Source organism: Caloenas nicobarica, chromosome 17, assembly GCF_036013445.1.
Source record: "Caloenas nicobarica isolate bCalNic1 chromosome 17, bCalNic1.hap1, whole genome shotgun sequence".
NCBI lineage: Eukaryota > Metazoa > Chordata > Aves > Columbiformes > Columbidae > Caloenas > Caloenas nicobarica.
Genome location: NC_088261.1, coordinates 8,141,493 through 8,167,696, shown reverse-complemented (window position 1 = coordinate 8,167,696; position 26,204 = coordinate 8,141,493). Strand labels below are relative to the sequence as shown.

The 26,204-nt window shown below is 44.9% G+C and overlaps 1 protein-coding gene across 2 annotated transcripts in view; it reads left to right on the top strand.

The window, feature by feature from the left end:
• The window catches only part of AUTS2 (activator of transcription and developmental regulator AUTS2), a 726,993-nt gene that overhangs the window by 648,267 nt on the left and 52,522 nt on the right, over window positions 1-26,204 (top strand). For both annotated transcript variants that reach the window (XM_065647100.1, XM_065647099.1), the window contains exon 6: window positions 9,568-9,616. In XM_065647100.1, the coding sequence (XP_065503172.1) occupies window positions 9,568-9,616 (49 nt within the window). The remainder of the gene's footprint in view (window positions 1-9,567; window positions 9,617-26,204) is intronic.

Below are 26,204 nucleotides of genomic sequence, written 5' to 3'. Positions count from 1 at the left end.
TATAAAGAATACTCAGCGGGTTTCAGTGAAATATGGAACTTGTCTGACAAGTGAAGGATAACTAATGAGAAACAGAGCTGGATCCCACTGAAACCAATTGTGTTTTGTTATGGAAAATATTTATCAAGCTTTTTTTTTTCATTTGTTGGTTCTCCTAACAGTGCCATAATAACTCCTCTTATGTATGTTATTCGGTTTCTCTCATATACATCTCGGTTATTTAAATCTGCGGTGGGGTGGGGGTTTTTTTGGTTATCAATTGGATGTTGTCATATTGTACATGAATATTTTAGGGGAATGTTTCATTCATCAAAGTAATGGTCATTCTTTTGCCAAGTTAATGTCTTTGCACTGTTTAGAAGCTGGCTAAACATATAGATTTATTGTTCATAATGTAGTATCTAAATATGAGATGACAGTCAAAAATTGAATTTATCTCTTCAGCAGAAGAGACCCTACATTAGCCGCATGTTTCCGCAATAGTATTTCTTTGCTTGGCATACCTCTTTGAAAATTATCCTTGGAAGGATAGATTTCTGTCGTATCTTCTCCTCGTCAAATGACTTGTGATTTTCATTATTTTGCTTGAATGTTAGAAAATGAAAGAAATTACTTGATTGGCTTATGGTGCTGATTCAGCATTTTCTGGGCTAAAAATGACCAGAAAGACAGAATGGGATTACGGCACGCAATAACGGATGCTTTATTCAGTGATAAGAAAGTCTCTTCTTCTGACTGAGAAGAAGAGAATGGAAAATATTTCTCTCTCATTAGTTGATTCAGTACCCAGATATTGACAGACAAATTAATTTGAAATACTCCTTCAGTCGCAGAACTTGCTAGCAGGCAGAAATTAGGGGAGGATAATGGCCACAGCTGAGAAGCGGTGCATTTATGAAGTGCACTCACAGGAGTGCTAGTGGGTGGGGAAGAATTTATATTGTTATCTTCTTACTCAGTGATAGGATCTTACAAACGGTCCCGGTTACACCGGAGTGCAGGTAGCAACTCAAGAGCCCAGCGAGGTCTCTAGGAGCTAAATCCAGCTAAATTATGTTCCGTCATACATTTAGTAATTTAGAATTCAAACCACACGAAGGTATCCAGAAGAAGAGATAAAATGCGTGTATTTTCTGGGTGAAAAGTAATAGTCAGTTTGTGGGTTCTCGCTCTTCATGGTTGGCAGAGGGAAGGAAGGACGAGTGTGGTGTTCACCCCAAAGATTTCACGCTGTTTGGAGAAGGTTCGGGGAGAAATGGCTTCATACTTGCAGGACAGCAGCATAGTACAGCAAATGGGTTCAGAAAATTATCAAAACCTCCTCCAGATGTGCAAAACTGGCCTAAATTCTGTCCTCAGAAGCAGTGGAAACCACTTAGTATTTTATAGGATGAGGCCCACAAGGACAGGGAATAGAGAGCAGCCCTATTGTTCCCTGAGCCCCACTTTTTATCTTTGTTTCCATTTGAAACCAAAATCATAAAACTGCCTGCAGAGCAGTTGCCTTGCTGTTCCTCTAAATGAGAATTCCAGCTTTTATGCTAATTCAGTTTCAGGTTTCTTTGAACCTGCAGTTTATGGGCCTCTGCTTAAAACGGCAATCTGTTCTGCATAAAAGAAAGGATTACAAAGTGGTTTAGTTTTGCAAATGCTGCAGAAAAATAAAAATAATAAAAAAAGTTGCACTGTCATTAATACGCTCTCGCGGAAGTTTTCTGCTTTGTCAAGTGAAAAGCTGTACTTGCATTGAGAACGAACCCAGTGATGTTACATAGTCCCAGCAGTTCTGTTTCCTTCTAAAAGGAGCCGATGCTGCACGCACACCCAGGCCCACAGCCCGGCCTTGCCACCATTTACTTTTACTACATCTGCTGCTACTTTTTCTGGCATAAACCAGCAGTGATTTTGTTGTTGTTTAGGTCACTCTCAAGAACAGGTCCTTTCTTGAACCTCTTTAAAGCATTAGAGTTTAAATACTTTCTGGTCGGGACATTATGCCGTGGCTTGCTGTTCAAAGTCATAAAACTCTGCTGATAGCTCCATAAATTATTTTCTTGGGGAAAAGAGCCTGCATCTCTTCTCCAGAAATGGGCAAAATTATGTATGTTTTCGAAGTATTATTGGGGACTTTATAAGGGATCGTAATCACGCTCCGAGCTCAGACACCGCTGTGTCTTCTGGAAAGATTAGCAACTTAATGGAAACATAAATGTTTCCAGTCTTCCACAGAATACCAAAGAATTGGAACCTCCAGTTTTCATGTTGCCAGGAAAAAGCTGCAGAACCTTCCAGGTGAGGTGAGGTTTGCCATAAATAATTTAATCCAGTATAATCTGCTGTAATTTCAATATTCATTTCCTCCCTGTGCCAGAGATGGGTAATTCTTCTTTGGAATTACTCTATGACTTGGAAACAAACGCCTGCTTCTCTGCTGGCTGTCTAGGCGGCTTTAGGTCATTTTCATAAAATGGTTGGATCTGAAAACCTCTTTCAGAGAGTGAAAGATCTTGAAATCACTTTTGATCCAAGTTCAACGCACTTCATTTGGCTGCTGTTGCAGCAGAAACAAATGTCGACGCTGACAGAGACCACAGACAGATGAAAAAATTCTGGCAAGGTCTCACACAGATAAGAGACAGAAGGTTTCTAAAACCTATCCAGGCATATCGTAAACCACGGGAAGGCGTTGCTGTCAAGAGAGGGGGAAGCTCGATCCAAAGGCTATTGAAATCATTAGGAGACGGTGCTGTTTTCTTTTTTTTGTTTGTTTGATTTAATTTGGCTTTGGGTGAATTCCTAAACTCCAAACTTCTCATCTGGAATTATAAAACGCATTTCGTGCATGTATAATGTTCCAGTAGGAAAACAGAGGTCCTCTACTTATCTCTAAGGCACGAATAATGAACATAATGAGGCCCACAGCCCTGCCAATAAACCTTAACAGCCCTAGGGAGATGGGTAGGTAAATGCATTTCTGATTTTGTGTATGCTGAGATTTCAGGTGTGGCATGTGGTTAATGCTTGAAAAATCCAGTGCAGACAAGTCTGTAGTTTAATCCAGGCTAAATTTATCAAATTAAAGTCTTTTGAGGAGCCTAGGCTTTAATTAGACCTGTTCTTACTATGCTGAGATGTGGAAAGTCTTGACCAAAGTGCTCATAGAATATATGAGCTGCCACACCTAAATATTATGCATTAATTCCTTGTCCAGGTACAGCCTTGCTGTCCGTGCCGTCCCCGACTCCTCCGGTTCTTGTGCAGAGAACACTCTGCCATTTTAATGCCTTTATTTTTTTTTTTTCTTGGTGGAGACGGAGAACTGCACTCGAGCCATCCATTTCTTTGGCTGAGCTCGTGAAATAGCTGATGGGCTGCGATGGCTCTTGGCCACTCTCCACTGTTTATTCTAGAAACCAGACGTGAAGCCATCTCTGCTAGGTTTCTAGAGGAGGAGATGGAAACCACCTCTCTGACAGCACAGTATGACTCTCTGCAATATGTATTTATTAGGAGATGCAAAAACCTGTGAAATTTTAACAGCCAAAGTCCGTGCTCAGATATGTTGTAGAAATCCAGGGGTAACCCTGCTAAGGTGGGCAGCTTTGAAGAGCTCTTATTTCCATTGCTGTAACCAGCATCTGAAGTTGGCCACGATTTTTTAATTTTCCAGTGAAGCTGATTTGTCACAGTTTTACCAAAGTATTCTCTGTCCTGATGAGACATGTAGTGAAAACGCTGTAGTGGTTACAGCCGTGGTCTGAATTGGGGGCTGTTGTGGATGTGTTTGCCTCCTGCTTATCATTGTCATTCCCATCATGTGGCTGTCCCAGTGGAAACCGTGGCAGTCAGTGCAACTATACCTCAAATATTAATTTTGGAAAAGCCACGGTGTAATGCCGAGGAGGAAGACTGTTCTTAAGTGGGTCATACAGTGATGGAATGAGGAATGAGTGAGAAATATTTGCATAAAACGCTGTAGGTCTACATGAGTAATTGGTAGGAAGGTTTTCCGGGGAGTTTTTCCTTAAGTAGAGCGTTACTCCTTGTGCGGACAGTTCAGAACCCCTGTCCCGCTGCGGTGTTTGCTGCGGGCAGGGCCGGGAGCCGCTGCGCTGGTGGGTGGGTGGCTGCACCGGGTCCCTGTGCCCACCTCGGTCGCTCTTCGTCTCATACCCTCCATGCCCTGTCCCCACGGCGAGCTCAGAGCTGGCCCAGGACATGAGGTGTGGCTTTTCACTTTCCCCATGGATTTTGGGTGCATGAAGTTTCTCCCGCCTCCAACCACGCGCCTGTAGCTGCTGCTCTGCTTTTCTTTTCTGGCTGGTGTGGGTAGTTCTGTTTGTTCCTTAGGAGAACCACCTCCTCCAGGCTGAGCTTTGCTGCAGGGGTTAAGGCCAGTAGGGTTTGTCAACCCCATTCCTGAGGATTTAGCTTAAATCCAAGTGGAGCCCACTGGAGTTTAATTCCATTAGCCCATTATTGATTTGAAACCAATTTCAAGATTTCCAATCTTGAAGATGCTCCCTGGGCACGGCCTCGTGAGCCCCTAAAGACCTACCTTAGCTCCTCTCCATTTCCCAGGAAACATCTCGTCCACGCCAATGAGCGTAACTGCCTCTCATCTCCACAGCAGTCTGGTTTATAGAAGACACCATTTGGCTCTTACTGCCATGCTTCAGTGAATGATCATTTTTATAATAATGTATCTGTGCATTTATTTTCTGTGGTGGCTATTACTAATGGTGTGCGGTGCTTAAGGGAAGCCTACAGTGACTAAGAGATCCGTTGACAATAATATTTGGTGCTTGAACTAGAGTCAAGCGAGTCTCTGCAAGCGTAGGAGCCGTGGCCCCACCTGCACACGGCCCCAGACCCCTGTATCTCCGGGAGCTATACCAACTTTACCAACAGTTGGAAGTCTCTGTGCGGGCCACCCTGTCGGGAATTGGGGATGCTTTTTCTCTATTTAAAAAAAAAAAAAGAAGTTAAAAAAATGGATGCTTTCAGTCGTGTTGCCTCCCGCGGAGCTTTAGCGACTGACACTCCGATCTCCGGGGACGAGGGGGCTTGTCCGGCTCCGCGGCGGGAACGGGTCCGTCCCCCCCCCACCCCGAGGAGCGGCGGGCGGAGGCTCCGCGCCCCTCCGGCGGCACCGCCGGTCTGGCCGAGCCGCGGCGCGGGGAACCCGCCTCCCGTGGAGGCTCCCCCGGCCCCCCCGCCGAGCGGAGCCCGGCTCGGCGGAGCGGGGCGGGGCGGGCGGGGAGAGGGCGGAGCTGGCGGCGTTGGCCGGGTGGGAAGCGGCTCTCGGAGCGCCGCGCAGTGCGGAGCGCCCGGGCGGCAGCGAGGGGTCTGGCCGGCGAGCCCGCAGCCGGGCGGAGCGGAGCAGCGCGGAGCGGAGCGGCCGCCCCCCTGGGGATTACAGGCTTGCGAGGTTGTTTGGACGGGGCCGGAGGAAGTGGGACCGGGCCGCTGGCTCTCCCCGATGGAATTCACCTGAGCGCGGCTGCGGCGAGCCCTGGACGGCGGGAGGGACAGTGCTCCGGCGGGAGCCCGCTTTGTCTCCGGAGAGGACGGGCATGACTTTTTAAAAAAAACCCAAACAAACAAATCACCCCTCAAAAAACCTAAAAAGCCGAAGAAAAAATAAAAAGCCGCCCGAAGGAAGGGACGCGCTGCCGGCTGCAGCTGGAGCCCGCGGAGGGAGGCGCGTTGGCAGGAGGGGCCGCACCGCCCCGGACCCGGAGTTGCCGCCGCGGAGCCGCTGCCCCTGGCTCGCCGCTGCCCCTGGCTCGCCGCTGCCCCTGGCTCGCCGCTGCCCCTGGCTCGCCGCTGCCGCCGCACATGGTTTTCTTTGTCCTGCTGCTGCTTTATTAGCGCTTCGCGGCCGCCGCTCTCCCCACGCCCGCTCGCACACACGCACCCCCCTCTCTCTTTCTCTCTCCTCCCAGGGAACCATCTTGCGGGGAGAGGGGAGGGGGGGCTCGGCTGCCCGGGAAGGATGTCCGCCGGGCGGCCTGCGCGCCCGGTCCTCGGAGTTGTTCCCGAAAGGATTAGTTGGGCTTTGGCTGCGGGACTTTGAGAGCCGCGCTGGATCGGAGTTTCCCGGCGCTGCCGCGCACACACACGCACCTCCCGCACCGCCATGAGCCCCGGGCTGGCAGCCGCGCTCAACCCCCTGCGAGCAGGTAAAGCCGCTTCCTCGGGCTGAGCGGGGGCGCGGGGCCCGGCTCCGGGTCCCCCCGGCGGCGGGAGCTCGGGGCGCCGAGCCCGGGCACCCCGGGACGGGCGGAGAGGGGCGGCCCAGCCCGCGGGGGCCCGCGCGGCTTCCGCGGAGCGCGGGCAGGTGCGCGGTGGCCGGGGCTGGTGCAAATGCTCCGGCGGGGCCGTGCCAAGAATGAGTCAAGCCGCGCTGTCTGGACAGGAAATATTTTAGTCATACATCCACTTGAAAGACAGTACATTCCTTGAGAAGGGAAAAATACTCTTTAGGTAATTTTTTCCTTTTTAAGACCTGGGATTGCGGACTTGTTTCATTTCATGTTGAAAAGGATTAAGCTGCGCTTGGTAACAAGGGGATTTATAAAGGAAAAGGGCCGAAGCGCAAGGAAGGGAACTGTTTGGAGTCAGCTCTGGCTCTGCTCCTCGCACCGACTCCCGAGGCTGTTCGGACGTGGAGCACCCGGGATGGATCCCGGTGATTCCTTAAAATGTAACATATCCAACAGAGAGTGTATTTCCATCAGCTGCTCAAGTAAGACCTGGAAATTATTAGGATAGAGGGGAAAGAAGAGTCAGTTTTGTCAGGATAAAGGGGAATGAAGAGTCAGTTTTGTCTCGGGTAAAAGGACAGCCAAGCTCCTCTCGGTTCGAGCACATTGCCTTCAAGCACCTACCGCAGAAATAAAGGCACTTTGTTGTCTGCCCAGATTCCTGTCAGTACAGAGGGGGTTTTAGGTCAGCACTGCCAAGGCATTGCATTTCACCCTTCTGCGGTAGTGCCGAGTTGTTGGGTTTTTTGCAATTAATTTGGCTTTTTGTTCCTTTAGTGTTGTTGCGTGATATGACTACCTAACTATGGAAAAATGATAGTTGCATAGAAATTGATACAGTATCTGCTGCCAGAGATTGTGTTCACTGCTGTTAACGGTCATGCATTACCTTAATTACGGTTTTATATTTAAAACCAAATTTTAAAGTAATGAAATAGGCAGTTAAAGTTCCATCGCACGGCTCAGGCTGGTGAAACGGGTTATTTTTATGATAACCCAAGTTGCTCTTCCATTCGGTAGTGTGTGGTCAGTAGTGCAAAATGAGATTCACTCTCGGACAAGCTTCATCTTTGTAAAAATATTCCTTTTTTAGATGCGCATTGTACTGATAATCATCCCCCAGCTTGTTCACGAGTGGTTCTCGGGCAGGGTGTATTGTGCACCTCGCTGTGTCCGAGAAGTGCCACTTCCAGATTTCACAACAGTGTTTCCGACTGGTTTATGCGTTGGCACAGAAAAATATTTTGCCTGAAAAAACGTATCTTAAAAACAGTCTGTTGGTTTACATTTGGCATTAGAGCAAACTTCTTAAAATAAAAATGTTTTCCTCTTTCTAGTATTTGGAAAAATGAAGCAAATAGGAAGCTACAGCTTCCCTGAGCTGTTTCAAAATGAAACAGTAAAATAAAGTAATAGCTGGAACTATAAGAAGTTTGGGTTTTACTGTTGGATTTTCTTTCTAAAGAGAAAGAATGGTTTGGAGAGTTTTGACTGCTGAGAGAAGGTGCATTTAAAAAAACAACAACAGCCAAAATTCACTGGAAAAGGTCATTATTTTTAATCAGAGAGCAGGCTGATTGGCAAGGGTAGCAAAGCATTGAATATCTCTTAATTTGTTGGACTAATATTGGACTGCTCTTTAAAGCACATGTCCTTCTTGATCTCTTCAATTCGTGCATTATTCACATATTTTCATTAATTTAGAGGAAGTCATCACTGAATAGTAAATCCATCATTGGGTAATAAATCCAGTGTTTACAAGGTATTTAATTGAGAAGAAATACACCAGCTCAGCTTTTATATAAGTCAACAGTAATCTAGTAAAATCTGTCTAGAACTCTGAAAATGAGTAACGCTATTTTTAATAATTAATCATAGAAATCTTGTATGTTGTCAACTGGAGGGCAGACAAATTATTTCAGTGTATTACTGCACTATGATATGCAATCTGAACTGCATCGACTTATTTATCGGCGATTTCACACCTAAGTTTTTAGCGCAGTCAAGATGTCTAATGTATGTTGCTCGTCTGATGGTTTTTATCTGGTTTTGAATTCAGAAATTTAACAAAAGCTTTAACAAAAGCACCACAGCCTGCTTTCCAAGTAGTGTTTTTAATTACTTTTCCTGAGTCCAGTGAGAAAACAGTTCCTAAGAGAAGACTTAAATCTTTCTCAAGCATTGCATTTTCCCCTTTTTTGTGATATTTTGTTACTGAGCACATTTCTGCCGACATATTTTCGAAAATATCTCTTGGTGGGGTTGGATCCAAGACCCAGCTCAGAATTGCACAGCTCTGTTTTGTGGACGTGTAGGCGGTGTAAGTTGAAGCTTTAGATGTACGTCTGTGTGTTATGTATGTGTGTGCGCAAACACAGCTGGACACAGATGCACAAACTGAATGCTTTCTGCTTTGGGGCTCAGGATGTTTGTAAAATTAACATTTGCAGTGTTGTCTTCCCCGGTCTGGTTTCTTGCCATGATAGTTTCTGAAAGGAGGAGCTTGTTGTTTTTGTGTGAAACTTAAATAAGGCTTTTTAATAATAGGTAGAAAGATTAACCGGCACACTTGTGTACAAACAGCAGTAGTACATGAGGTACTAACACAATATTAGGAGGAAAAATCCTCCCACAGATAAAGGTGGCTTGATGAAAAATAAAATGGGTTATTAGTTTATACAGAGCGTGGTGTCCAGAATCAATTATTCTGGCGAAGGCAAATCGTATGTGGAAATAAATGCTAATACTAAATACTAACATGCTCTTTCTTTTTCAAAGAGTATATAACAGCAATTTATAAAATTATCTAAGTTATCAACACTGCTTTAAAGATGGTAAAAATCCAATGGTTGACACAGTAGGGGTCTCCAAAAATTCTTTAAAAATTAATTAAGAAATCTGCAGTTCTGCAGATTCCCAAAACTGTACTGTCTGGTTCAGTCATGACTCCTCTCCACTGCAAAATCAATGTCAGAATGTATTGGATAACTACAGTACAAATATATAGTTTCTGTGCAGCTAATATGTTGAATAAAAACCCCATTTCTTTCTTTATTAAATAGAATCTTTCCCAATAAATATCTGCACTGCAGGACGGTAAAGCACAGCCACACAGCACCACCTTATGGACATCTTCTTCCGAGGCCACGGCTTCCATGAGCTCTCTTGGTTTTGTCACCTGATTTGTTTCTTTAAAATATACATACATCTGTGTGTGTGTGTATAAATAAACCACCGTGCCTTTTGAAATCTATCACTTGCAGAAAATGTAACATATTTTTTTTTATTGGTCTTTCAGGCATCTGATGCCAGCTCTGAAAAACTGTTCAACGCTGTTACAAATAAAGGTAAGACTGCAATTCACATCACAAACATATTTTTTTCCCCACACATTTCTTTTCATGGCAATTTCAATGGGAGATGAAATGTAACTTGTCTCGCAGAAATGTCGCAATCAGCTTGTTAGTGCTTTTTATGTTTCTCTTGGTTTCAGACATGTTCTGTATGCTTGGTAATTGCTTTGCTTAAGCAATATAAAATAAAGGCTTTAAATAATGCATTGCCTGCCAGGTCAGAATTAATTTAAATAACAATATTAGGGAATAGTTTATTTTACAAATGGCTTTAATTTAAGCTCATTTAAATAACTGTAAGAGTTTTCAAAATGTTTTAACTTGATTGTTACTCATCAGCTACATGATAGACGTGGAATTATGAATAGCCAATTTGCACTGCTGACAGTAATAACCAGCCAACGTTTAGTATTCACAGGATAATAGTCATAAACCATGGCTTACTGTGCTGTGTGCTTTCTGTAGAGTTAATAAATGATATAGAGGGCCACATTTAAATATTCAGTATCCCATTAATTTCTTCCAAACAGCAATCCGAAGAGAGAGTGGCTAATGATATAACAGTACATTAAGGGAAAACTTACCCTAAATCAGTGCCAGTGAGCTGCTGTGTAGAGCTTGTCCTGAAGCAGCATTATTAGAAAGGCTGTAGGCTTTGGCGATTTTTTTTTTTCTTTTAATTCTTATTTTTTTGTTTGGTTTGTGTTTTTGTGAGGAGGGTCGAGGGAGCAGCTCCAGGGATGAGTTGCACCAATGGGTATAATTCAAAGCCTTTAAAATGTGTCTGTTTTTCATCCCCGCTGTCTTGCTTTTTAATGGCAGCGCATGATAACTGCTTAGTAAAAAGGTGTGCTTCTAGCTGGAAATCCACAGTATTTTAACATACTGATTTTTTTTGGAACGTCTAAGTTTGCATTAAGGGAGACAGATTTGATTAGTTTGAAGTTTAGGTCTTTTGTGTTGACCAGGTGTGGATTTGCTCAGTGTTTGCCCTGTGTGCTTCTCACCGCGTTTGGGTTTGTTATTGCAGTGGGTCATTCTGGGTTTTTTCTGTGTCTTTGAATTCCACGAAGCTGTAGTGGTTTAACTGTGGACAGTATGTGACCCTGTTACATTTGGGATTCCTGTTGCTTATGAAGTCTTTCGCTGCATATTGAATTATACCTACCTTTAATTGCATTGCGGATCTATATTCCTGTTTTTCATGTATTGGAAGTACAGTCTGGATGGAATATTTCTGTGGTCCAACTAGGTTATCTCACTTAGTAAGCTGATAAATCCTTTATGTTTAATTGCATTTACAGTTTCCCCCCTCCCCAGCCCCTCCATAGGCCGTGAGTAGGTGGCACTGCCAAGGAGAAAGGAAGAGTTGTGTGTTTGGAGTGACCCGAGGGCCCCAAACTACATATGACTGCATCTTTATTTTGCTAATTCACTGTAAAAAGCTTTGGCATTTGAGCAGCCTTTTCTTGGGGCTGGGCCAGGGGAGGAGAAGCCGGGGAAGAGCCCACATTCCTGGCCAGGCCTGTAACCAGGGTGAGGGGCTCCTCCCCGGCCATGGGCACAGAGTAGGCCCCTCTTCCTCTTCCTTTCCCTTCTTTCTTTTTTTTTTTTTTTTTTTTAAATTTATCACGTTTCCCACATTCTTATTTGTGTTTACTTACCGAGCTTGATTCGTGGCATCTATTTGGCTGTGAATACCCATGCTTGACAGGGAGCCTTTTCTTCTGAGGTGCTTTTCTTTGGTGATTTAGTTCCCTTGAAAGGATTAGGCCTTCTTTGTGTAGCCTAAAATCAACATGGGCTTTTCGAAGCTTTGCTTGGGAAACCGTACACAAATAAGCTTTTTAGTTGATGGTAGATTATTCCTTTGCCCCTTATTTCCATCAAAATGGCGTCTTTCTTTTCTCCTCCTGAGTTTCCCCTTAAAGCCATATGCTAATTCCTGTTGGTAACATGAATGACAAGGGAAGAATCAATGCAAATCCAGGTGCGGCCAAACTAGGCTGACTGGTATTTTCTTTTTTATTCCCCCCCCCCCTTTTTTTTTTTTTTGCACTGGGAGACAGAGATTAAGGGGAAAGAGGGCGGAAAAAGCATAGGGGACAGTTTTGTTAAAGGGATTAGCATTCAAACTGCTAAATATCAGGAAAAGGGCCTCAAAAAAGATCCCCTGTTTGGAGATAATGTCAATAATTGCTTGCAGCCAGGTGCAGCGGGGCTGGCGGTGGTTGGGAGGCTGCTGCCTTCTCTAAGTGTCTGCCCCGGGGAGGGCTGGCGACTGCCCGGGCACTGTCAGTTTGATGTATTCCAAGTTCAAGTTCTCTCTCTGCGACTCAGTCTGTTTGCTTCCAAGCCAGTTCTTCCCCTCTGTGTTGTCCGTGGCTGCTTTTGCCAAAAGCAATAAAAGTCACTTGTAAGAAAGGTCAGATTTGCATGGGGTAAATCATCATGAAACCTTCAAAGCAGCTGGCCCAGGCTGGGCAGACTGACAAGTGTACGTCCCTCTGTGTCCAGAGCCGGGACTCTCAGATGTCCATGTCTCATATATACTTTTTTTTTCATTGCCACTTTTATTTTGCAGAATTATTTATAGCCGAGGCAGCAGGAAGTACAGATGTATTTACAAAACAGAAATCCTGAAGCATTTTAGACCTTGTATATACATTTTGTCCCCTTTCTGTCACTTAGTTGTGGACTTCAAGGCTGACGATGAGGTCAAGTTTAAAGTGTGATGGATTAACATGGATGTATAGGGTGGAACAGTCCCTTCCTCAGAAATATTAATAATTAAAAAATCTAGAGCAAAGTGAAATTCCCCTCCCAAGCCTCCCTTGAAGAAGTGGTAAAACCCCTTGAGGAGAAGTCTCTCAGCTTCCATTTAGGAGCTGGCTGCCCTTAGAGTTGATGCGTCCCTAAACCTAGAAGGGTCCTGTGAGTTTTGGGGGGCAGCCCATAGATGTTGGGGACCCTCAGGGCTGGGGTGGGTGTCACGGCCGAGCGATGCCACGTTGGAGAGGGCCATGGGTTTCCCGTGTCCCCTCTGTGCTGTCCCTGCTCCTGGAGGTCCCCAGCCCTGCGCTGGGTCTGTAGCAGGGCTGGGAATTCGGGAGGGACGTGGCTTGGTCCCCAGGGCAGGAATCGCTGTAGCTGCCGCTGAAATGAGTTGTCCCTGGTTGTGAATTGGAGCTCTGTGCTCCATCGCTCGGGTGGGAATGTTTACCTCATAATGCTTAAAATTGTCTGGGGAATTGATTCCCGTGGAAATCTGGGTGGCTTTGTTGGGAGATAAGCACCTAAAAACTCCTGAGGGTCTGAGTCCTTAGTTGTACTTGTAAAAGGAGCAGTTGCCATGTAAATAAATAAATGAGGTGGGCAAGGGATGGGAGAGGAGCGCAGCGCATCTGTCTGCCTATCTGTCCCCTCCTGTCCTGGGCCTGCTGGTTTGGGATCGCTGTTTATAGTCTTATAAGTCTTTGAAAGTATATAACTTTTCCTTACCTTGTGAGAGCATCAGCCTTAGGACCATTAATCCTGGCCCAAGTACAGGTTTTACTGATGATTTTTTGTAACATGACTTTCCAGCGTAATTAAATTCCATTATCTCGTAGTAATTTAAATAGACGCATCTGAAGCTGTAGAGCAGGCAGCTCCTACTACTACTGTGTATTTCATTTGTGTGAACTCCCTCCTACCTACCCTTGGAAAACAGCTTTTCCTGGAGGGAGAAATGAGTCCCAAAGTGATGAAGTTTTCATTTGTGCTGTATATTGAAGTTTGCCTTTGATCAGAAACACAATTGGGCTGTTACAGCTTTTCATGTTCAAATTGTTTACAGGATGTTCATGTAAACTTTATGAATTCTTCTGCTTTGTGGCACCACCAGCTGTCAGGGAAATATTTATATTCTCAGCTGGAGGTAGATCAAGGCGTCTGGGTTACTCATCCTTGCTGGTGGCTGAAACACCAGTCAAATCAAGCCCTGGCTTTTTAGGTGGTTCTGCAGCAGTATCCTTCCCTAGAAAAACAGGCCTGTTGTTGTTTCTCTCCTCGTCTGTGGTGAATCATTTCTTGAGGATCCTCTACAACATCTGTTTCCGTAAACAAGTAGGGAGCTGAAGTTGGCGAAGACTTCTCTGCTGGTCCCATTCACAGGAGATCCTCAGCCGTGGAGAAATGCTCTCAGTAAACCATCTCCACAGCATCTCATGTTGAATATAAGTGGATCCACTGCTATGTAGATGGCACGTGTGCAATATTAACATGGTCACTATGCCAGAGAACGGGCTGCTGCCGCCTCCCCCCTTCCCAAGGATCTGCAGGAATCTGCGCAACATCCTCACTCACTGGGTGTGTGCCCTCTGCATATGTTGGTTCTCCACGCTACCTCGTCTCACTGAAATGCCGCTTCCTCGCTTGCTGTCAGGGCTCCAGAGCAATCCCAGCGCTGCAGGAAACCCACCCGTTGGCCAGCAAACCCCAGGGCCTGCTGAATCATACAACAAGTTCTGCAGATTTCTTTTTTTTCTGCTTGTTACAATGGCTCACCCTTCCAAAGTGACGCCCTGACAACGGTGTCTCCTTGCCTTTCTGGTGGAGACTTTTCTGGTGGCTTTGGTTCTCTTGGTTTCCCTGGGTTTTGTGGGTTTCAAATGGCTGTTCAATATTTCACATGTCCAAATTCAGTGTCTCATTAGTGAGGGACTGAGCACTGGAAAAAGCCTCCGGTTTTGAGGACCCCAGAGTTCTTGTACCTGTGAGTTAAATTAGAAGAACTGGTGCATCACTTCACTCGAACTTCCAAGTCAGGCAGACAAAGAAGTCGATCTATGTCTTGAGATGGTCCTTTGTTCCGGTACACAAAAGAGCAAGGCAGTTATTTCTGTGCCGTGAAGGCTTTATCTGAGCAAGGAATTTGTCCCGTGACATCCCCTTATGGCTGCATCTCCTGAGCACAAACCACTCCTCCCCATCCCTACGCTTTCCATGTCCCTTCCTTCTTCACGTGCTGCTGGTTTTTGGCTGGGACGCAGCAGTCGGGAGGTTGTTGGTGCTGGGAGATACCACGGCTGCAGGAAAAGGTCGCTGGATAATGTGATGGACCCAGCGTTCCCAAGGGACAGGTGAAAGTCAAAGGTAGCCTCTTCCAAAACCTTTCAGATTCCTAAATCCCAACACAATATTACAGAACAGGAGTCTCCCAAGGCTTTGCTGATAATTTTTAAGCTGATATTTCAAAACAAAACCATAAACCAGGCAGCCTGGTACAGACAGCTTAGGCACTGGCTTTTCTTGAGCAAAATAGCAGAAGGAGACAGTTGAAGGTTCTGGGCATCCTTGCCCATTTGGGCTGGTATCGAGTACCCTTTGGTGTCAGTTGGTGATCTCATTCCCTAAGACTTCATTTAAAGCTGTTGATTTTAGCAAAGTCAAACTGTTCCAGTCTCAGTGAGTAAAATGGCAATATTTACACACACATAATTGTATCTATTCTGGAGAGAGCATTTGTTTAATAGATTAACCTATATTTGATTTTCTCAAAAAAAGCTTTTATCAGCACCAGGCTGTTAAATAACACATCGTGGGAATCGGTTCAAAATAAGGTGGAAAAATTCTTCAGAGATAGGAGTGTTTTGATGACAAAGATCCTGACTTGACATATCTGCAGTCAGTGGAGTCCACGCTGGGGTCTGGAATGAGGTTTCAGAACTGGAGCATCCTGCAGACCTCCCGTATCTGGCCTGCTGTTAGTCTCTCCCTTGTAATAAAATGTTGTTTTCTCTGAAAATGTATGTTTATTTAACTAGGTCTCTTTTTGCTTCACAATCTGGATTCCATTCAGTCAGTTACCACTCCAATTAACTAACAATTATTTAACATTAACAGTAATTACAGACGCCAGTTAAGCGCCTACAGATGTCAACTGTTAGCTTTGTACCTAATCACTCAATGAAATGGAGAAAGTTCAACAAACATCAATTAGCCAAGCAATTAGTATGAGGTAGGAAAGAGCATGTTATCGTGTGTGAGCTGATTCAATTTATTTTATTTTGTCAGTAAAACACACACACAGACAAGCAGCAATAAGTTGGGGAGATTAGATAAAGCTGTATTGTTTTGCTGTTTATACAAGCTTTTTCCCCTCCTCTTCTTTCCTTTACATAACTTAAATGTGCTTTGCCAGGCGTTTATCTTATCAAATACATTTCATTTCGATTGGAAAAGCACAGCAATGTCGTTTTCAGCGGAGAGGCGAAGACCATTTAGATCAGGTTTATACCAGCCAGCGTGAGCTTTACCCCAGCAGAACTGTGACCTGAGCAAAGCTGCTCCTGCGAGTAGGTTTAACCCATGAGTAGGTTTAACCCACAAATTAAACCAAGGACCGTGTGAACACGAATGCACTTCCAGTGCTTGTGTGGCTCAGGAAAAAAAGAGTAGGAATTGGCCATAAATTAGTTTTACCTTCCGAAAGAAGGGGTTGATTTTTAGCCACCATGCAAGGTGTGTTGCAAACCCGTCTTTTAAGATCTTTTGAAGAGCGCAGAGCTGTGCAGAAAGTGCTCGGTGCGTACGTGGGGTGCCCAGGCTTCCCAAGTACCCAGCTGTGCCACTAACCTGCCCGTTCACCTCCAGAGTCCCTTTTTCTATAGGATCTGATGTCTTCTCACTTGGCACAACTTAACACCCTTTGCTCAGGCTGTCTCACATCCAGCTACTGTTAATTTAAAAAAAAAAAAAGGTACTCCAAAGTATCTCACATCCTACAGTCTTGACACTCTGGATGTCAGTAGGAGTTTCACAGGCACATCTATATGAATTGTGCCTTTTTTATTTTTTAAATAGAGTCTTCATAGCTGTTTAAAAAACAAAGCAAAGAGGCTTTTTTTCTTCCAGTTCTCAGCTGTCCCCCAAACAAGAATGCCTTTTGCCTTCGTCACTGCGCTGACATATTTTAAATGTTTCTCCACATAAAATGATCCCACAAAGTAAGGTATTATTTTATCATGCACACCACCCACAAAAGCCCATGAAGTTATTTGAATTAGTCATTGTTGTCCAAAGTGCAGGAATCGGGGTGGAGAACCACAGGCAGATCTTGCTGTTGCTTTCCGAAGTCTCAGCTGCTTTATTTTTTTTTGTCTAGAAAAGCACAAAATACGAACATGTGAAGAAATGCTTCAGCATGTAGCTTGAGTGCAATAATACTTGTCTGAGCAGGCAGAAAAACTGAAATCGAGCTTCCAAGCGAGAGCTACCACATTCATTCCAGTGACAAAAAAAGACCTTGTGAAGAACGATACTGGTGACTTTTTACCTTTCTCATGGCTCGGCGCAGATTGTCCAAAAGAGAAGGCAGGGCCTTGTCACGCAGGGATGCCGCTGTTTCTGGAGATCCAGAGAGGTTTGTAAGAGGGCAGTTCTGGTCTCTTGCAGCAGAATAAACAGACCCTAATTTGTCCTCCTTTAGGCTTCAGTTCAGTAATGTGCTTCATTGCTTGACTGCCTTTAAACACTTGTTAACACCAAGCGTTTACTTAAGTGCTTTGCTGGATGAGAGCCACAGGAGTAAATCCTGACACCCTCGAGACTTTCAGCCACCTGGGCATCACTTATATTTCCTTTTTTTTTCTGTCCCCCATGCTCCTGTGTGACTGAGGGGGGCTCCAGCGCCTGTCCCCGGTCCCTGTCCCCAGCAGGTCCCCGCTCTCTTGCTGCTGCCCTGGGCTTTGCTTGGGCTCTGTGACCTGTGTGATTTCTCACCAGCAAGAAAAGAGGGATGATTTTGCAGCCGAATTGCCCAAAGTGAAAACTCCAGTGCAGGGGAGGGGCAGAGGGGCTGCCCCCATCGTTGGCACTGACACGGCTTCACCCCGCGATCACAACTTGCCCCGGTATCGTTCCGTGCATGCAGTTATTTGGTGTAACATAAACTATTTTCCAAGCTAGACGCGAGTAGCACAGCTGCCAGGAGCGTGCTGAGAAATGCTTCAAGAAGCGAGAGTGTGTGTGTCTGGAAGGGCCTTGCACAGCGTTCAGCAAGCTGTTTAAAAAAGCCAATGTAAATGTATACTTAAAAAGTGGCAAACAGAAGAGCAGATAAACCAATTGAAGTGCCTTTTAGAGCTGTTCATGGCCTTGACTTGTATATGTTAGGAGAGTAAGGCAGGAGCTGGGAGGGGAGCTTCCTTCTATACTTATCCAAAATACACTGTTCTAAAAAAAATCTTGTTGAGCTTCTGACCTAGGCTTACAAAGGGGTGTTCAAAGCAGGGCAAGGAAGAATTTCCAAGGCCAAGAGCACAAGCCTGACACCCCGCCGGCCTGCTGGAGCCTGTGTTTGCTGCAGCGGGAGTTCCCCGGCACTTGAAATCCTGAGTTTGGACGAGCTCACAGCTCACCCTCGTCTCACCCGGCTCATTCCTGTGTCCTGTTCACAGCCAGAGGAGCCCCCCAAGCCCCGTGTTACCCCCTCACCCTTGGCTGTCTAAAAGCCAAGCTCAGACTTGAGAGCGTGGGCTAAGCCGCCGTCTTCCTCAGCTCCCTACGGGAACCTCATCGCTGGGTTCACATCGTGCTCTGCGGTTCCTTTATGGGTTTTGACAAAATGTTGTGGGGTCAAGAGACGAGGTGGATCTGGAGGACTGGGGGTGTCTGGGTCAGCGCTTGGCCTCTGCCGAGGGAGGAGGAACCTGTGGCTTAGGGGATGGTATTTGTTAGGATGAGAGGACCGGGGAGAGGGACGAGGCATAGCACTGCTGGGCTCCCGCAGCCATTTGGTGTCGTTTCCAAATATTCCAAGTTAGTGGGCGCTTTCGAAAATTGGAGGCAAAGGAATTTGAGTGGCTCGTAATAGAAAACAGCTGCTGCAGAGCAAGCTGTGTCCTAAGGAAAAAATGACTTTGTGAAAATAGGTCTGCTGAGTAGTAAAGCCACAAATTAATACTTAGTTCATTTACTAGGTTGTTAGTCCCATAAGCACTTAAACTTCATTTGTTAAAAGAAACAGCGTTAAAAAAATCACAAGCAGATGAGCAAAAGCCTCGATCTTACTTTTGCTTGCTGGTTTTTATTGTTGGTTGGTGGTACAATTGTAGGTTCTGCAGCTTTCAGGAGGTGTGATCGCTGCTTGGGTGCAGCAAACCTCATTGCAACAACAGCACCGTTTTCTTGTGTCCTGTGATAGTCACTGGGCGTTTGGTTGTGGGTTTGTTCTTGTCAGGGTTTGTTGTTTGGTGGTTGTCATTGCTGTTTTCCTTCTTGCTTGTGTTGCTGAGTTAAATTGAGTATTAAAATCAGACTTTGGCCATTTTTCAGTGCAGGGCAGGACCCGCTGTGTCTGAGCAGGGCTGAGAGGCTGTGCCTGGAGTGCAGCGCCTGTTGTAAATCTCAATCTCTTGTGTAGGTCGGCTTCGAAACTTCAAATAACAGCTCCGCTTGGCACCTTGGGGTAGTGCAATGAGACCGTTATCATTAAGGGAATTGTTCTCCCAAGATGATCCTTAGATTTTGGTTTTGAGGGGCAATTAGACACTTGAAGCTTTGGTAGATGGAAGGTCTGATAAGGATGCTGAGTTTCTGATACCTCAGGAGGAGAACCGCTTGAATCTTTCTTCTTGCAGCTAGATGAGGTACCTAAACCGTTCTTTAGGTACTCCCGACGCTGTTCCTGGGGTCCGTGCAGGTCTTATGTAGTTGACTGGGAGAAATGGGATGAACTCATGGGCTCTCACCTCACGTCTTCATCAAGAAAGACAGAGGAATGATCTTGGCCTTAGTTTCGGCCTTAATTCATTGCTGAAAGTTCAGTCTTGGGTTTCTAACTCCCAGTCAAGTGGGTGTTGATTTGAAGGTGAGGGTGGTTTTTGCATGGATTGTAACCCATTACAACCCAGTTCATACTTGAGCAGTCCGTCTGATTGCAGACGGGGTGAACAGCTCAAGCAATTGCCTGTAGGTGGCTGGACTGATGAACTCGTGCCTGTGGTGAAGGTTGTGGTGATGCTCTCCGTACATCGAGAGAGATGTCGTCAGTTGTCTGAGGCCAGACCCACTGGCATTGCCACAAACAAACAGGTCCCTGCTGACGACATTTGGTTCAGGCTCCAAGGTGAATCATCATCTTTCGGTAGAAGAGCTTGTACTTGAGCCTGTAGGAGGTTAAAACAAAACCAAATGCCTCTAGGGATTGAATTGGAAAACTCGCATTAGTTTCTGCGTTGCAAAGGTCACTTTTCTTGTCTTACAGCTTTTATCCATGCTATGGTCAGTTTTCCTTCCTAAAAACTGGCTGTTGTACCTGCTCTAGTGTTTTCCCAATGGTTTCTCTAGATAGGCTGTGCCCAAGTTAGCAGCCTATGAGTTTGTGCTTGAAGGGAGAAGAAACAAGAGTGCTCCTCCACTGAACGTGGTGGAGTTATTAGTGCTAATCTTGTAGAGTGTTTTGCTATACATGCACCTGCTTAAATATTTTACAAAAATAAGTATCTTCTTACCGTGACCCTCTTTGCCAAATGCTGTCAGGTCATGAGGTGCTGTATCTGTATCCTGTGATACAGACGGGACATGATGGAAGGTTTTTGTAAGATAAGACCCAATTTGATCAGTCAGACGAGTGTGAATCGCTTCCTACGGTGCGTTTTGTTGTGGCCAGCAGGATGATTTCTGAAGGCGGCTTCTGCAGAGCCCATCCTGCGAGATGTTGAGTGTGTTTGTGGGTGTGAGTCCGATGTACTGATGTATTTTTCCATCTGCTTCTGTGTCTGCTCCCTGTCTCTAAATGCTGATTCTTATACTATAGGTCATCAGACCATCTTTTGTCCTGGTGGCACAGCCCCTGACACTGTGCAAACCATGGCCAGAGCTTGTGGGAGTCACCGTGATACAAATAAATGTTGATAAAAGTCATCTGGCAAGCCGTTACACTCATCTGGAAAGGGCTGGGGGATATGTGCGTGTGGGACAAGTCTGTACATCTTCTGAATTGATAGATAATTAAGTTTGTTGGCAATCCAGCCTGTAGTAAATTAACACCTTGCTTAAATAGTTAGCTGACAGCTTGAAGTGGGGGGTGGCATTTTAATATTTAAGCTGGTTTTCTCTGTCTTCACATGCCCTGTCCAGCATCTCATCTCGTTCAAATAACCTAATTGCTCTCCAGCCTTTCAACAGCACATCATCTTAGCACCTTGCTGCCAAGACAGTTATTCACCTAAAGGCCTCATTATGTTTTGCCAGTGTATCGGGGGCCAAAAATAACTTGACAATATCTGCTCGATACCCAGCTCTCTAAATGACAAACAAATAATTGGGCGAAGCGAACGCTGAGCACAGTGCAGCTGACACAGCCCACTGTGTGCAGAGCCCTTAACGACAGCGGCCACCACTCCTGGTTCGTGTCAGAGCAAATCTTTAGGCAGCAGATAGTGCAGAGACGCGAGGGTGACAGCTTGGGAAATAGCGTGCCGGTTATCGCAGCCGGTAAGGAGGATCTTTTTGGCAGCCTGTGACAAGTCACTGTCATTTTCCTGCAGGTAAATGGCTGACATCTTTGAACAAAGGCTTAACAATAGCATTGGGGGAAAAAAAAAAAAAAATCACATATTGTTATCCAAGAGAGTTTATGGGTGGGCCAGGAAATGATCCGTCTTCCCCTTTTAATCTGATATTATAATTAATTTAAAGTCGATTGCTATGAGTGGCTGTGCATACTTAAAAATTAGATTAGCTGGTAAATTGTCTCTAATGGTGGTTTTTATTGCTCTGGTAGTTTACACAGAAGCAGTGAATGCGCTTTTCTTTGGAGTGTACTAACGCGTCCCCAGAAGGCAGGAGCGGCCCGCAGCGAGGGTCCCCAAAAGTGAGTTCCCCCAGTCTCACAGGTGCCTTCGAGCGGTCACCGTCCTGCAGCCCGCGGATGTCTCGCGGTGTCAGCAGGCAGGGGCTGCCCTGTCCCACGTCCCGGGGGTGTCACCAGGCCTTGGGCGCTGCCCCTCGCAGCACAGACCCGGAATCGTCACCGTGGTGCCCCCCAAATCCTGGGAGGCTCCGCACCGGGCGCATCAGAGCCCTTCAGCGCGTTCCTGGGAATTAGGTGATGTTACTAATCCCATGTGACACAGCGTACGTGATAAAATAGAGTGGTTGCATTAAGAAGTGTGTGACGGATGCGGTAACTTGAAATTCCTTGGAATTGCTCTTTTTCTTAACACTAACGTTACCTTCTCTGTGCACACGAGTGAGTAGCAAATTGGGATTTTCAGCCACATCAATACTCGGGCGTATGCACAGGTTGTACTGACAGCCAAGCACACGCATTAGGATTTTCCTGCTGAAATGCCTGTACTTGCTTTTTAGGCATAGTCAGTGTTGGTAAATGGATAGTGGGGCAGACGAAGAAGCAGCATTATGATGAGATTGAACGTGGTTCAGAAAGATGCAAAGAGGGGAACATCAGTTGTTTTGGCAAAGAATCTGCAGCATTTTTTCTGCAGCGTGTTACGATTCTGCTGCTGCTAGAAGTTAAAACTAGGAGTGGCCAAAAAATTGCAGGCAGACAGTTAAGGAAACTTCAAAGCTTGAAAAAGATCAGCCTAATTTGTAGGTAAAAGTTTGCTTGCATAATTAACATGTCTGTGTTGTTTATTCTGGTAAATACATATGGATAAAGTAATTTGCAAATGCAAACAAATACAGACGACAAGGAATATGGTTCCATCTTTAAGCTGATTCTTCAGGAAACGATAAACACACTTTAGCAGTTTTCATTTGGAAATTTGGTTTTCCTTTGCTTTCCTTTGGCTCACTGTAGAGCATGAGCACTGCTCAAAACCTGTAGTTTATCGCTGGGCATTAATTTTCTCTCTGCAACTTAAACTTTGTCCTTTGTAGATAAAGTGAATATATTCTGTTAGGCTATGTTTTTAATATATAAGAAGCACGCAGATAACTTGCTCTGACAGGCAGAAGGTAAATGGTTTCCCTAGATCTCAAGCAGTTTAGACTTCTTTCTTTTTTTTTTTTTTTTTTTAAGAAATAAATTGCTTATACTCTATTTACCTTTTCCCCTGAGGAATAAATGCGAGGTGTAGGCATCGCATACTTTTTGACATGGTGTATTCGAGTTCTCTATTCATCACAGCAACACATAGCCCGGGAGTGAATTTCCGAAGGCGATTTGGTGGTGCAACCTGCGAACCTTGTCTGTCAACAGGAACATTCCTGGGATTTTATTCCGTAGCAAAATGGGAGCTTCACAGGGGAATAATTTGTGTCTTATTGTGACGATGAGGAACAAACAGCAGCAGAATCTGAGCTGCTTACGTTTGAGTGTAAAACTTTAAAACTAGAATCAACGTAAGAAAATAGCTCGGGAAATGCAGTGTATCCTACCTAAGAAATGGAGCAGGTGAGATTTGGGGACAAAAAGTCTGGAGAAGTGAATTTGAGATGTCTCGCAGCCTTTTGGTGCAAAACGTGTTGATAAGAAAAACCGAGACTAAGTAGTAACCAAGGTACTTCCAAGTATTTGAAGAGCAATGCAGATAAACAGTCACTGAGAAATTGCAGGGAAAATTCTTCAATCCTTGACCAAATATTCCTTGAGTTAGAGGTTGGGGAGTGGAGGGGACATTAGCCCAGGCTACCAAGAGAACGCTGTTTAATGCTCACATTGTTTCTCAGGATGAACTTGCCCAGCTTAAACTGGCCTAAGCCCTCCTGAGGCCACCGTGGGCTTGCACGGTGGCTTATTTGACTCTGCTTAAACACGTTCTTAACCGGTTTAAAACCCTGACCGACAGAGCCGCACGCACGTGGGCTTTTGTGTCACCTCTCTCACTGATTTAATGCTCTTAAATTCCTTTTTTAAATTACTGCTGTTCAATGAATCCCGCTGCCACTAGTCCCTTTGAGCAAATGAAAGGGGGGCAGGTGGTCTGGGGGTGCCGCTGGCAGAAAAGTTGATAGCTTGGCCCAAAAATGTGCTTTCAGCTTCACTCGTGTAATTTTGAGTAACGTGGTTGAAATTAGATCGCGTGGCTTTGTGGAGGTGGAGATGTGCTCAGGGTTAAGCCCATTGGTAAAATTTCAGATCCCATTTTCTCATATATAGAAAGAATTGTAGATTCAAACATCCCTTGGATGGTGCCGGTTAGTTTTCAGGACAAAAGATTTTACAGTTACGCACCATTAAAACCACGTTACTTAAAAGGTAAACCAAAGTTATATAGCCTCTGGTTTTTTCCTAAGTGTTTGCAGGAATGCAGTTTCAAGTACATATATCTATGTACGTTTTTAATAATGCTCCATCATTTGACATGGTGTCTTTCCAAAAATGAAATCATTAATGAACTCCCCAGGGTATTTATACAGATCCAAAGCTGCTCATTACGACTATTTTTAAGTACATTGCTGCGTCGATGACGAGGGGAATTTGTTGAAACCTGTAGCGTAAAACTTGTAATTTTGTTTGCTAACACTTGCAAAAGATTACACATGTGATCCGAAGCCCTTTGAAGTCAAGGGGAGTAATGGGATCATTAGCGTAGGAATTGGTACGTGTTTTTCTAATCTAATACTAATCTAATACAGGACGCTCTGGGAAAAGCCGCCCCCCTCCCGTGTGGGGAACACAAGCGGCAGTGACAGTACACGGAGGTTTATTTCCAAAGCCTGGCTTTTCCAGAGGGTGGAAACTTGGCCTCATGAGTGTCCGTGGAGTCCGAATGTCCTAAAGCCTGTCACTGTATTAATATAATTTTAAAAGAAGTAGTCTAAAAACTTCTCCTTATTCTTAAAGCTAGTTTTCTGGACAACTGCTTTTGTGCATGAAAGGTGCGTTTTGAAAAATGCCCGTGTTGGCTTGCTGGGTATTCGCAGGAAAATAAGTTTTTGGAGGCGTCTGGGGTCAGTATTTTTGTCTGTGAGCATCTCTGCTCCCAGGTGAGGTGCCCAGCGGGGTTACGGATTGACAAACTTACACTTCTTAAAGCAATTGAAACAAAGGGGCATCAGAACCAAATACAAGTGTTGTTTTTCATACAACAAGGTGGAAAGAGCCTCTTGCAGCAGGATACAGATGTGAAAAAATAACATTATACGCGTCTGCAGAAGCAAAAGAGAGTTTCGGTTTGCTGCTGGCGTCCGGTTCTCTGCAGGTATTTAATGGGTTTTGCTGAGACATGCGCCCGATTGTAAAATGGTTCTGGAGCTGACAGACTTCGCTCAAGGCAAATTCTTTTCATTAAAAAAGGATTTAACTAATTAGACCCAACTGTCGACTGACAGGTTAATTGATAAGGGAAGTGGGCCCAGTAACCCGGAGGTGAGATTATATTGTGACTTTAAATCTTTATAGTCTCTGATAAAACTTGGTCTTCCACTGGAATGTCAGAAGAATCACGCTGGCTTTTTTACAAGGCGTAGAGCCTGAAAAGATTTGCAAAAAAGCCGCAGGTTCCTAAAATCCATTTTTCAAAGTGAAGGTCTGATCCAGCAAATTTGTTTGAAGATAAGGCCCATTGAAGCTGATGCAGTGGAAGCTTTGCACATTTGTACCCTTGGGCTCACGTATAGTTCAGTTGGAGTTGCCAGGTAGTTTACGTGTAACTTCTTTATTTCTTTAATTAGCTAAAATAAAACTTAATGCATCTTCTTTCTAACTGTTGAAGTAAGTAATCACTTTATCCAATAAATATTAGTTCTGGAAACACTCTTTTCTTATGATTTGCTTTTCAAAATGGAAATTATCTTGGGAATGTGTTTAGTGGTTGATAGGAAGGAAACGGCGACATGGGGAGCCCGGCGGAGTCTGCGCTGGGACCTGCGGCCGGAGCTGGGCTCAGATGAGACGCCTTTTGCGAATATTAATACAGCCGGTGGTGACGAACGACAAAGAGGAAAACTTCTGGTGGTTCTTCTTTCAGCCATGTAGAAACCATACTTTATAGGGCGTGAAAAGACAAGTAATTATGACAGGATTTGGAAAAATCAAACTGGAAAACTGTCTTGATCCCCACCCACGTCCACTAAAGCTGTAGAAAGAGGCTGTGGGAGGTGAAAGCCCCTGATCCCGTAGTTAACACGCTGGATGTTAACCTCATTTATTTGGATGTGTCCAGATAACATCCAGGCACAACAGAGCCTGGCAGGCAATGCAAACGCTGTTTTTTGTGTTACACAAAGGTGTCAGATCATGCGAAGAAATTAAGGAAGAGTACTGGGCAGAAAGGTCGCTGTCGCTTGTGCTGCTGTAAAAATCTGAGTATAGTTCAAACCTAGTTTTTGGCAGTCTTTCTAAGGAAAGTCACTAAGATAAACAAACATGTTTCCTGGTAAGCTGAGAGCAGCGTATCACTCATCGAATTCAAAGGAAGACATTTCAGCTGTTATAAATGAGGCGATTTACACTTGCTAATAATAACTGTAGCTATAAGTTTTGGGAGGTCAGTCCTAAGGATTTATAGTAAGGGTTGTTTTTATTGGCACGCTAATACCTGACTGTAAGAGCTGAGACATTTCTGTTACACTCCTTTCCTCTTGGATAGAATTAGATGCCTGGATTGCGTATATCAGTATAATC